Source organism: Chrysochloris asiatica, unplaced genomic scaffold, assembly GCF_000296735.1.
Source record: "Chrysochloris asiatica unplaced genomic scaffold, ChrAsi1.0 scaffold00025, whole genome shotgun sequence".
In the NCBI taxonomy this organism is placed as follows: domain Eukaryota; kingdom Metazoa; phylum Chordata; class Mammalia; order Afrosoricida; family Chrysochloridae; genus Chrysochloris; species Chrysochloris asiatica.
Genome location: NW_006408543.1, coordinates 21599541 through 21613186, shown reverse-complemented (window position 1 = coordinate 21613186; position 13646 = coordinate 21599541). Strand labels below are relative to the sequence as shown.

Sequence of the window (13646 nt, the reverse complement as noted above, 5' to 3'; positions counted from 1 at the left end):
CCAGATGTGTGCAAGTACTGCGAGACTGCGACAGAGCCTTGAAAGGCAGGGCCCTCCCCCCACAGGCCTCTTCATCATCACCTTTCCCAAGTTCAGACGCCCCTGCCCCCTGCGGCCTATGCCCCATTAGCCATGAGAATCAAGGAGAAAGGAGAAAGGAGGCCTTGGGCAAGCACTTCTAGCTCTCTCTCTCTCTTTTTTTTTAAAGCTGTAAACGCTTCACGTGATCGGGTCCCAGTCACAAGTGGTGGGAGCTCATATGAGCCTTGAGCTCTTCAGGAACTGAATGAGAACTCTGTAGACAAACGTGTACTGGCAGAGGGTCTGAACCATCATCATCCTCTGCTGCCTCAGCATGTCCAGCACTCGTGGGATGTCCAGCACCTAGAGGGTGAGAAGGGCACTGAAGGCTGCACTTCCCCCAGGAGGGAAGGCAGCGGGGAGCTGGGGCCCTAACAAAAGCCGGTACCTACCTTCTATCTTCTATGCCCACGAGCCCTGACAGCTTCTCGCCTCAAGCAGTCTCTCCCTGGGAGTGAGTTACTTCCTCACATCTCTTGGGTACATAGCGCATGCGAGACTTTGTCTTGTTGGACATCCGCTATTATGTCCCTGAGTACCAAGATCCACCAAAAATAGTGGAGTGGGTGCTACCAGGGTCGAGCCCAACATACCCACACGGGGCTGTGACCTGCACTATTGTCCTCGAAGTGTGACAAGGTGTTCTAGGAAAGCAGGGTTTGGAAATCAAACTTGAAAAACACCAGGTACAACAGCCAACTAGCTTTCTTGACTGTGTTCAGTGACCCCGTGCGACACAGTAGAACTGCCCCATAGTTTCCTGGGCTGTATACTTCATGGGAGCAGCTTGGCAGGGCCACTGGGTGGGTCCAAACCACCAGTCTTTTGGTTAGCAGCCGAGTGCTTAACCATTTGCACTACGAGGGCCCGATGTGCACCTAACAACAACAATCCCTGTACAACTTTCCAGGGTCTTTAATGTGCCAATAAATCTCACTGACCCATAGAAACCCTAAATGATACAGCAGAATGGTCCCTAAAGAGGGCCCGAGACTGTAAATCTTTATGAGAGAAGACAGCCTCATCGTTTCCCCACGCAGCAGATATTGCAGTGTGGCGTGTAACCCACTGCACCATACTGAGACTCTCCAAGAAGACAGAGCCTTTCATCAGGGGACAAGGAAAAACACCTGAGGCCTCCCAGGCCAAAGAAACTCGCTCATAAGAACTATTTGGCCATTCTATTCCCTCCTCCTCCTCCTCCTCGGAGCCCCGGTGTGGCACTGTGGGTTAATGCGCTAGAATGCAAAGCTGTTTGAATTGCAAGGTCGGCAGTTCAAGCTCACCAGCTGCTCCTCAGAAACCTTACACAGGTGTGGTATGGCCACTATGGGTCAGAACGGACTCGACAGCACTCAACAACAACAATAATCCCCTCCTCAGCTCTTTCCCACCCTGTTCCTGCCCCCACCTCATTGTGCTCCAGACATGCAATCATAATCTCGGACAGAATCACAACTCCAGTCCTGCCGACCCCGGCGCTGCAGTGGACCAGCAGGGGAGGGTTGGGGCTTTGCGGGTCACTGGTACTGTTTGTATGGCGTCGAACCGACTGGATCTCTTCCAGGTATGCTGTAAAAACCAGTACAACACAGAAACACAGGATGAAGGCCCATGAAACAACAACTCGATCTATACATGGTCTCCATGGATTGAGAAGACCCCGATGATGAAGAGCTCAGGGAGCCACTTTCACCCCAGGCACCAGCTGACACTGTGATCTCGGGCCCATCACTGACCAAGTGGCTCCCATCTGCTCAGGTAGAGCATGGCCCAGAGCAACTGAGCTACTCTGTCGCTTCACTTGTGACAAAATTCTACTTGTAAAAAAGCCTCTGGTCTCCCCAAAAGCACATGCAGTCTTTATCTTATGATAAGCCCATAGCTCAGCTCATACAAGACAATGTAAAGGAAATGACTCCAGAAACATCAGCCCCCATCTCTGCCAGTGACTGAGCAGCTTCTAGAGACTGTCCAGGGAACTTACACAGAAATCCCTTGAGGTCCTCGGGACAGCCATGCTCGGGCCAGTCTGTGTACTGGAGGTGCCACACTGTCCTCTCCTGCCCCGTGAGGAGGTGCTTCATCTTCAAGCCTGTGGTGGCATAACAGCCAGAGTCTGTGCGGAACCGGGTGGTGATCTTGAACCTGCCATAGGTGACGGTGTTGTGCCTGGAACCAAGTCGCGGCCAATACCTGCAGCTCTTCTCTCTTCCACCCTCCTTGAAAGGACAAGGACACAGAGAGCGTGTGTCAGAAACCTAGAGACACCAGCCTGCTCCCCTTCTCCTCCAAGGGTCGGGGTTCTCCACGAGCAACAGCCATGCTGAGAGTCGGCACTCACCTCCTCGGCCGTCACCATGGCGATGATGGCAATGCCTTGTTCCCACACCATTTGCCAGAAGTCCTGACACGTGTTCTGTAATGGTCCCTGAGTGGCGATATAGTCCCACTCCGTTCCACTGACAGAGACCTGCAATGAGAAAGGGGACAATGGATTCATATATGTTACTGCTGTGGCTGTCATACCCATGCGTCCTATGGGATTAGAACTGCTCTATGTGGTTTTCAAGGCTGCTACTGGGTGACTGTTAACCAACTATGACCTGAATCAGAACGGTGAAGCCCAGGGTCACAGAAGCAGCCTGTGAATTCACTGTTGTTGCTATCCAGTAGACTCCACCTCACAGCAACCCTGCCATCAGTCAATAAAAAACAAGTCAACATCTTTCTGGAATTCTCTGCTTTCAGCCAAAACCCATCTGACGGCAGTAATGATGTCCCTCATTCCACGTCCTCTTCTGAACCTGGCAGTTTCCTGTGGATGCAACTATTGCGACTCTTTTTCAGTCATCTTCTGTAAAATTTTATTCGCATGTGTTATTAATGATATTGATCAAGGATTTTCATATTCTGTTATGGCGGCTGTCTTTAGAATGGGCACAAATATGGATGTCTTCCATTGGCTGACCATGTCTCCCAAATTTCCTGGCATGGATGAGTCAGTGCCTCCAACGATTCATCAGTTTGTTGAAAGACAGCACTTTTTATTCCATCAATTCCTGGAGGCTTGCTCTTTACCAATACCTTCAGTACTAGTGGTTCTTGATCATATGCTACCCCTTAAACTGGCTGAACATCAACATTTCTTTTCCGTAGAGTGATGCCATCTTCTATTGATGCTTTCTTCATCATTTGAAATTTTGCCCATTACTGTTGTTATTTTTAAGTATCATCAAGTTGCTTTCAACTCATAGCAATCCTATACAGGGTTTCTGAGGAGTGACTGGTGAGTCTGAACAGCCAACCTTATGGTGCAAACCAACCTTGCAGTCCAGTGCTCATCCTATAGCGCCACACCAATCCTTCAATATTGCAAGTTATGGCTTGAATTTTTCCTTCAGTTCTTTCAGCTTGAGAAACGCTGAGCATGATCTTCCCTTTTGGTATGTTAACTCTAAGTCTTTGCACATGTCATTATAATACGTGACTAGGTCTACTCGAGCTGCCCTTTGAAATTTTCTGATCAGCTCTGACTTCATTTCTTCCATTTGCTTTAGCATCTCTATGCTGGAGAGCAAGCATCAGAGTCTCTTCTGACATCCATTTTGGCCTTTTCTTTCTTTCCTGTATTTTCAGTGACTTTGTGTGTCATCCCACAACTTTTCTGGTCTTCAGTCACTAGTGTCTAATGCATCAAATCTGTTCTTATGATGGTCTCTAAATTCAGGTGTGAGATGCTCAAGGTCATATTTTGGCTCGTGTGGACTCGTTTTCATTTTCTTCAGCTTCAACCTGAACTTGCATATGAGTAGTCGATGGTTTGTTTCACAGCCAGCCCCTGGCCTTGTTTTGACTGATGATATAGAGCTTTTCCACTTTCTCTTCCCACAGATGTAGTCAAGTTGATTATTGTGTATTTTATCTGGTGAGGTCCATCTGGCGATGTCACCTTTTATGTTGGTTAAAAAAGGTATTTGCAATGAGTAAGTTGTTGGTCCTAAAAAATTCTATCATTTGCTCTCCAGCATCATTTCTGTTACCCAGGCTATGTTTTCCAAAGACTGATCCTACCTCTTTGTTTCCAACTTTCTCATTCCAATCACCAGTAATGATCAATTTTTGATCGTATATCACCTCTGGTAGCGTAGTGGTTACGAATCGGGCTGTGAACCTTAAGGCCAACAGTTTGAAACTACCAGTGGCTCCGTGGGAGAAAGATGAGGCGTTCTGCTCCCATAAAGATTTACAGCCTCGGAAACCCTGTACAGGGTCACTATGGGTCGGAACCGACTCGACAGCACTTAACAACAACATCACCAGTAATAATCAAACTGATCAAACATCTTGATTATATGTTTGATGAATTTCACACTGAAGAAGTTGAATTCTTTAATTTCATCCTCACTGGCTTGAGTGGTTGGTGTGTAAACTTGAATAATAGTGGTATTAACTGGGCTTCCTTGTAGGTGTATGGATATAGTCCTATCACAGACAGCGTTGTACTTCATGACCAATCTTAGTATGTTCTTGATTAATGTAATGCCATTCCTCTTCAACTGGTTGTTCCTGTAGTAAACCATGTGACTGTCAGATTCACAATGGCCAATACCAGTCTGTCTCAGCTCACACTGATACCTAGGATGTTGATCTTCATGTGTCCCATTTCATTTTTGACAACTTCCAATTTGCCTAGATTCCAACTTCATACATCCATGCTTCAATTATTAGTTGAAAAGTACCATGGACTGACAAAAAAACAAACAGATCTGTGTTGGAAGAAATACAGCCAGAGTGCTCCCTGGAAGCCAGGATGGCCAAAGTTTTTCTCTCATACTTCAGACATATTGTCAGAAGGGACCCATCACTGGAGAAGGATATCGTGTTTGGTAAAGTGGAGGGTTGGAGAAGAAGAGGAAGACCTCCAATGAGATGGATTGGCACAGTGGCAGCAGCAATGGGCTCTGGTGTAGCAATAATTGTGAGACTGGCCACAGTATTTCTTTCTCTTGTGAATAGGATTGCTATGAGTTGGTACCAACTCAACGGCACCTCACAAAAACAACAACAAAATCTACATTAAATATCCAATTCCTAGGTGGGGCAAAAAAAAAAATACCTTTCTATTTACATCTCAGCTCTGGCATTCTGAGTCAGGATCCCCCTTCCTAAGATTCCACATCCTCGAGGACAGTCTGGGTTTGTACCGTCGGATATCTGGGTGCACACTTGGCTCCATTATTTCTTGACTACAGGAACTGTGTTTCAAGTACCCATCAGATGTCAACCCAAGTCTAGATTCCCAAAGACCATCAAGGAACAATGATATTCATAGGTGGACTGACAAGGTCCAAGTGGCAAAATATCGTTCGCTTATGTATGGCGTTGTGGGTTAATACATTGGACTGCAAAGTCGGTTTGAACTACTAGGTTGGCGGTTTAAGCTCACCCACCACTCCTTGGACACCCTACACAGGGTCACTATGAGTTGGAACAGACTTGATAGCACTTAACAACAACGATATCAAAATATGACTTTCAATATCAAGAAAATGAGATCAAGCAGACAATCATCTGACCACAGATACTCAAATTCACTCACTCACAAACGAGAAGAAAAGTTCTGCTTCACGTCTTCTAGCCAGTAAGAGCCAATGTCTTCACTCCCTGGTGACCCATAGAGACTCTACAGGACACAGGAGAACTGCTCCACTGAATCTCTGAGACTGTAAATCTTTAGGGGAGCAGACAGCCTGATCGGTCTCCCTGAGAGTGGCTGGTGGGCTTGAACCACTGACCTTGCAGTTAGCTGTGGAATGCTTACCCCATGGCACCACCAGGGCTCCCATGAACAGAGGAAGACTGATGGCAAGGAGAGGGCACCTGGCTTCCTGCAACTAAGCACTTGCTGTGAATCATCGCTTTTCCCACCTGCATGTCGGTAACTTTACCTCAATTACCTGGCTTTTCACAGTTTCTAGGAAGGAAGTGCTTCTTCTGAAAACAAAACGATGTTCAGTGAGTACGCAAAAAGAGCAGATGGTACCTTCGAACATTAACAGCTTTTGTGAACACCGCCAAACACCCAGACGCTTACTGCTATGTGAAAATGTATGTAGGTTCTTGGTGAGGAAGACCTAGAAAGGCAGCGGCTCAGGAGAGAATTGAAGAGTCCAAACAGAGCTCTCCAGACTTAGAAAGACAATGTTCTAAACCCAGGCAAATAAGTGACACCTGTGTCCAGTCCCGACTGAGGCGCACTGCCTACCCAGCTCCGGTGCGTGCATTTCCCAGTTTAAATGCTGAGTTGGTCACAATGGTTCAAAATGGGGGTGTTTTTAGAAGCAGACAGGAATATATAATTCTTACCATTGCTGGGACTTAGCTCAAACTGCATGTGCCATTAGTGACTCCAAACATCCCTCTCACCTTAATATGGGATGCATTGATGTAGCCAGTATTGTTCTCTTTCGTCGGGACCAGCTCCACTCTGGCATCATCGTATGGAAGGACATCCTGGAATCGATTTCTTTCTGCGTTTTCAGGGAGCCGTGCTGTGGAACACTCCCCGTCAACTAGCCGTTTCTTCACAATCCTTTCATATTCTGTGAACACCATTCCCTGTTCTAACCGCTGCTCCAGAAGTTTACACTGAAAGATCAACATGTGGCATAAAGTACATCTGAAATCCTGTTTTCTGATTCAAGTCTAGCATCAGTCTAAGGTTGAAAATTCTGCGCGACACCAAAAACAAAAGTCAACATTTTCACAAGTCATTATCAGTGAGAGTTACAAGAACAAAAGAAATAATCTGACTAATGAGAAACATAATTCCAAATTCTGTTAAAGCCTAGAGCAGTTTGCTGAATTCCTTTTCTCCAAATCCACCATCTTGTGACCCCGAGAAAGAGAACAGCAATTTTAGTGTCGGGTCTTCAATTCCAATCTCTAAGAATGCTTCAATTTTTAATAAAAAACCTGAGAACAGTACTGATTATTAGAAACCAGCTCTAGGATCCAGCTATAAGCAAATTCATTTTTGTTCAGCATAACTGATGCTTGATTGTAACATAAGAAAACCTCGTAGAAAGGATATCTCAGTCTCAAAAGAACTCTCAGAAGTGGAGTAACCAGTTCCTCTTAGGGGAGATTTTCAATGTCATGTAAACAGTTTGTTTTCTTTCCTATGGATACTCAGATGCATTTGTAAAATTCTTCAAACTTTAAAACCATCAAAATTTAAGACCATCACGAATGATTGGATGAAGGTGAAGAACAACACTCATAAATTAATCAACATTCTAGCCTCAAACAATCTACTACAGCTGCTAGCTATAAGTTTATCCCAATTTTAAAGTCCAGATTCCAAAGCTTCTCCTTAGCACCCATGAATGACTAGTGATCTATCAGGAAACCCCTTAGAGCCCCACAAGGGCATTTTCGCAGTAAGTCCTGATTGTCTCACAGGATGCTTTCATACATACCCTCTCATCATCCGTTGCTCTGGGAGCCACATCCCTTCCTTCATCAGGTAAAGGTAATCGAGACAGAGAGAGTCCATTTAGAGCAGCCAATTTCAGAGGACCAAACTTTTTGGTATCGACTCCTCGGCTCTTTTTCATTCCCTGTAAAAAATATTACCATGTACATATGCAGTATGCACACTCATACAGCCCCTCTGAAAGGAAACTTCACCGGGCTGAAGGCTGGAACAAGCAGAGGGAGTGTCCTGCTTGCCCACGAGCATACAAGAGATAACACGCCTTCACACACCAGCCCAGCAAACATGAAGACACAGCATTCCTTGCAAGGCCAAAGCCCTGATAAGTCTTGCCGATAGCAGGTTCTGAAATGCCATTGGTTACAAGGTTCTGTTGTAATGAGAGGTGGGACTCCCAGCTGACAGCATTCCTTCACAGAACTGGTCGATTTCAACACATGACACAGAAAATCAGGGGCAGTCACTGGAGAGCAAGAATGCTTTTATCATTTTGAAAAACATAAATTAATTCTTTACATCACCCTGAGCAAATGAAAGGTTTTCCGTGGTAGCTCTGTGTGTTGCCTGCCCACAATTCTGTTCTACAGTCTGCCACAGGCTCGTGTAAGCTGGGTACAGTTCGTGCTACACGTTGTCAGAGCTGCCACAATTTTAACGCAGAGAAACACAACAGGACTGAGACGGACGGCATGACCTCGTGAATTGTTGTTGTTGTAGTTAGGTGCCATCAAGTCGGTACTGACTCATAGTGACCCTATACACAACAGAACGAAATACTGCCCAATCCTGCAGGGTATGAAAGAAAGCGCCCATGGATGTCTGTCTCCTGAAAATAGGGTTTCCTAATATTATTATTATGAAAGCCAATTATTTTCTTCCCTAAGGCAAATAAGAATCTGAACTCTCCCTAGTTCTCAATGCCTCCTTGGAAGTATTAAGAATTATAATAGGGGTAACTCCAATTTGGAAAAAAGCGGTTTCCTCAGCTCTGTCTCATAAGTGAAATCAATATTACTCCAGCTCTATCAGGTCAGGAAAAGATCTAAAACTCCAGGATCAAGATATTGGAATAAGAACAAAAGGAAAAGACATTGGGGAAGAAACAAAGCCTACAAAATTGTTGTTATAATGATACCTAACTCCAAGCGTTAAGTGAATTAACTCTTTTTCTTTATTTAAATAATATGTTCTTGAATTTGAGGTGGAAGTTTACACAGCAAGTTAGGAGCCCATTTGACAAGTTTCGCACAAACTGTTCAGTAGCATGAGTTACAACATTTGCCACAATCTCTTTTACCGGGCTCTGTTTGTTTCCAATTTTATCACTCACAGTAAGAATGAGTTCTCCACATTAAGATCCAGATGAGGAATGCCTGGGGCCCTAGGTTACAGTCCCAGTCCAGTCTGTAACTGATCACATGACTTTAGGTAAGTGCCACTCCCCCCATCCCCTTAGAGTAGTGGTTACGAATCCGACTGTTAACCTCAAGGTCGGCAATTCGAAACTACCAGCAGTTCTGCGGGAGAAAGATGAGGCGTTCTGCTCCCGTAAAGATTTACAGCCTTGGAAACCCTGTACAGGGTCACTGAGTCAGAACCGACTCCATGGTACTTCATAACAACAACTCAAATAGATAGAGAGACATGAAGACTAAAAGGTTCATGTTGCTGTTGTTAAGTGTTGTCGAATTGGTTTCTACTCATAGCAACCCTGTATAGGGTTTCCAAGGAGCAGCTGGGGGGTTTGAACTGCCAACCTTGTGGCTAGCAATCAAGTGCTTATCCTACAGTGCTACACCAGGAGTCCAACTTGGGCTAAAATTTCATGAGTCAGATGTGTACTGGAATATAGTTCACAATTTCTTCAGGAACAAAAGTTCTGAATTGTCGGGTCTGCCCTTTCTTGCTGTGTAAACACTCCCGCTGAGTGTGATTTCTGACTGTGATTCCTGAACACGAGCTCTCGCCGGTCCATATGAGCTGAGTCCAGCATGTGACTGCTGGGAAATGACTCAGACTGTCCCACACTGTTACGCTGGGTGACATCCATCTGTTCCAAAGCCAGCATTTGACGGCTGCTGTGCTACTCAAAACAAGCATCAAAGAGCCTTTAAATCATCCTTAAAGTACACTTGTGGTTAACTCATCACACTGCAAGCTCAGTTTGAACCGCAAGGTTGGCAGTTCAAGCTCACCAGCTGCTCCTCGGAAACCCTATACAGGGTTGCTGTGAGTCAGAACTGACTTGACAGCACTTAACAACAACAACATAGTACATTTCAAATGCAGATGCTGCACAGCGATTTCTTTACGTAAGAATCACCCAAGACTAAATAGTGCAACAAAACTCACAACCACCCTGCCTTTTAGGCAACAGTCAAGTCTGTGGAGGGGACATGGGTAGGGTTCTAAAATGCTCCTGCTTGTCAGCAATTCATTTCTCTATAGTATTATGCCTTTTTGACCCTGATTCACATTAGTTGGATCTGCAGGTTAATCGGTGAGGTCATCCCAGTATTCACTGAGCACCTTCAACGTGCCAGGACCTTGCTTCAAAGTCTCCAACAACACTTTGGGGTCATCCCACTTTACAGATAAAAAACTTGAGTCACCAAGAGATCAAGTAGCTCGTCCAAAGTCACAACAACAAGGTTGTTGTTAACTGCCATTGAGTTAGTTCCAACTCATAGCAACCCTGTAAAGGGGGTTTCCGAGAGCGGCTGGTGGGTCTGAACTGCTGCCCTTGCACTTATCCTACAGCTCCACTCCTGTATAAGGTAATCAGTGGCAAAACATTAAAAACAGCTTTTCATTAAAGTCAGTTATGTGAAAATAAAGCCACTGTTGACCTAGAAAAGGGGGTAACAAAAAACAGTTATTCAGCATCACAGAGCTGTGGCAACCTCTTTCCACACTTAACTTTCTGTAACACAATGCCACAAGGTCGGCAGTGCAGGGACAGTCATAAACTGATTGGAGACACAGATGCCAAGGTTCTGGTCAATGAAGAGACCTGCCCACTGAGTGGGCAGTCAGTTTCAACATGGTCTAGACCCAGATTGACTTAGATCCTGTATTCTTTGCCGTTGGCCATACCTGTCAAACACATTCTTTGAGGAGACTCTCTCAGGCAAAGGGGAGGAGACTTTAAAATTCTTTTATAATCTAAACAAATAATCTTATTAAGATTCTAGGTCTTCAAAAATCAATGAAGACGGAGAAGAGCAGAGTGCGAGACCCTACACAGAGAAGCAGTGACGCCAGAGATGGAGGCAGAGACGATGATGTGGAGAGAGAGAGCGGCTGGGAACTCTAGACCCAGAGAGGGAGAGGGGCTGTGTGCTGACGACCAGGGGGCAGGCTTGCAGGGTGTACCCTTTGGTTGGTTGATGATGCATGGAGGGGATTGTAACCATGGCAATGAAACGATATACGATAGGATAAATGTAAAGCTAAAGTTCTCCCATGTAAACTATCACATAATTCACAATAAAAACTTAAAAAAAAAAAGTCAATAAAGAAACAATTTGTATTTTCAGAGGAACAAATGGATCAACGTCTTGAGGTTCTGCTAAACCAGCCCAGGAGCCATTCCGAATTTACAGGCACAAAATAAAGCTTCAGTAGGAGGGGGCGGTACTCAAAACCAGTCTCTCTGGGAGTAGACACAGGTCACATGTAAAAATGATGGACAGCTGTCATTTTCCTCTGGAAAACAGCCCTACCCCCCCCCGTCCCACCCTCAATCTCTGATCAGCCTCCCATACCCTCAGTCTAAGCCACTCTAAGGCACACTGGCCTTCGCTGCTCAGGTAAGTGAGCAAGATTATACCCCCAGAAAGAAATGAAAATAAATTCCAAATTCTAGCCCAAGGTGATTAAAACAAAATAAGCACACGGAATCCATGGCACTTGAGTTAAGTAACTCTGGTCTTTGTATACTGAATGTAAGCGTGACTGTAGTGTGCCCAGGAACCCTGGTGAGCAGTGGGTTGAGGGTGGGGCTGTTAATAACAAGGTGCAAACCCACTGGCCATCCAGGGGAAGACGATGAGGCAGGTAGAGATCTGCACTCTCAGACACTCAGAGGAACAGCTCTACTCTATCCTACAGAGTTCCGATGAGCCGGAGCCAATTTGACTGCAGTCAGTTTGGGTTATAATAGCTTGTGTGTTTGTGAAGAGATTTACAGCATCATAAAGGCCATGGCACACGAGCCCTGCAGTCTAAGGATGCAGTCCGGGAGAGACAGGGACACTGTGAACAGGCACAAAGGCAGCATATAGGCGACAGAACGGATGCTTGAATCCCTTTAGTTGGGTGGAAGTGTGGGGTAAGAGGCGTGGAGGAAGCAAGACTCCAAGACGACAGAGGGGGCACATCTGCACAACACAGCCACGCGTCTTGGTCAAAGGTTGGAGACCTGGTGTAAAAGTTTCCATGGAAAGACAGGGAATAGCAAGGTTTAGTCAAACAACCACTGCTTGATAGACTATCATGTGTGTTCTACTTTGAAAGGTGTAGAAAAAAACAGGTGGTAAAGCTAAGCAGGGGTTTAAAACCCCAGCTCACTCTATTAGTGGTCGTGCAGCCCAGGGTAAGTAACTTAATCGCTCAGTGGATTTCCACATCTGCAAATGGGGATAACAGCAGCCTCACTGCTAACAAGGGGGTAAGGGAGACAATGTGCCCAGCACGTGAGGAAGCTCTCCAGGATAGTCTATGCTTACATTCCGGCTCAGAAAGGTCAGAAGAGATAATCACTATTTACACTGAAGGAACCTTGGAGGCACTGTAGTTAAGCAATGGACTGCTAATTGCTCTCCAAGGAAAAAAGGGGGGTGGGGGGGCTCTGCTTCCATAAAGGTTTATAGCCTCAGAAATCCTATATGAGGTTGCTATGAGTCAGAAACGACTTGATGGCAGCAGAGTTGGTTTCTGGTTTTGTAGTGAAGGAGCCCTGGTGGTGCAGTAGGTTAAGCACTGGGCTGCCAACTGCCAGGCTGGTGTGCCTCAGAGATTGAGGGTGGGGACAAGGTGGGGCTTGTTTCCAGAGGTACTCTGCCTGCCTTGCTGAGCTCAACGGCCCTCTTCCCATAGCACCAGCAGCAGCTGGCTGGCTGTCATTCTTACATGTGACCTGTGTCTACCCACCAGCCACTCCTTGGGAGAAAGCCAAGGCTGTCTGCTTCTGTAAAGGTTTACAGCCTGGGAAACGCTGAGGAGACGCTGTACTCTGTCCCACAGGGGTCGCTGTGAGTCAGAACTGACTCCACAGCAGTGGGGTGGGGGGGTGGCTTTGGGCTTAGAGCGAATTGTAATGAGCTGTCTTGGATGAGCATCTCCCCTTGAATTCCCACTTTACGTAGCCTGTCTCTCAAGTGACCTGGAGCTTTACTTTAACCAAGCATCACTCCCAACTCTAGCTACAAACTCCAGAATCCCTCGTCAGCCCTCAGAGGACGTGACCAAGCAATTCTAGCTCTAGCCACTGACCATGAGAAACCCACCAATCACCAGGAAGACCCCGGTGTCTCTCTGGACCATCACAGGAGCAGATGTGGCCCTCACCACAGGCCACTGTCAAGGGTGGGCTGGCAGAGCAATCCCAGCTAAAGTCACACAATCTTCATTTCCTTTTCCTTGAAATAAAAAGGTCATTCACTCTTTTCTCATTCCATTCTACAAGTCTCAGACACTTCTGGGATTCACTAGAAACCTAATTAATCCCCATCGCTGACAAAAAAAAACAGGACAAAAATAACAGTAAAATATAAGAGAAGGGCGTGAGTTTAAAAAAAAAAAAGGAGAAAAAGCTGAAAAATCTCAGGAGAAGATAATGGAACCAGAGTAGGGAAAACTTGGCTTAAAGGGAGCCCTTCTGTGGCACTGTAGGTACAGCGCTGGACTAGTAACTGTAAGGTGGTTCAAATCCACCAGCTGCTATCAGAAACCCTATACAGGGCTGCTGAGTCAGAAGTGACTCGACTGCACACAACCACAACAACATTCTTACTTAGGAGCCCTGGTACTATAGTGGTTAAGCATTCTACTGTTAACCAAA

The 13646-nt window shown here is 45.8% G+C and overlaps 1 protein-coding gene across 1 annotated transcript in view; it reads right to left on the bottom strand.

The window, feature by feature from the left end:
• Positions 1-255: 255 nt before the first annotated feature.
• PTPN21 (protein tyrosine phosphatase, non-receptor type 21) overlaps positions 256-13646 on the bottom strand; it is a 116192-nt gene continuing 102801 nt past the window's right edge. The window contains exons 13-18 of the mRNA XM_006839588.1: positions 7566-7706; positions 6511-6732; positions 2426-2554; positions 2069-2303; positions 1493-1653; positions 256-384 (exon numbers count right to left, since the gene is read on the bottom strand). Of these exons, the coding sequence (XP_006839651.1) occupies positions 256-384; positions 1493-1653; positions 2069-2303; positions 2426-2554; positions 6511-6732; positions 7566-7706 (1017 nt within the window). The remainder of the gene's footprint in view (positions 385-1492; positions 1654-2068; positions 2304-2425; positions 2555-6510; positions 6733-7565; positions 7707-13646) is intronic.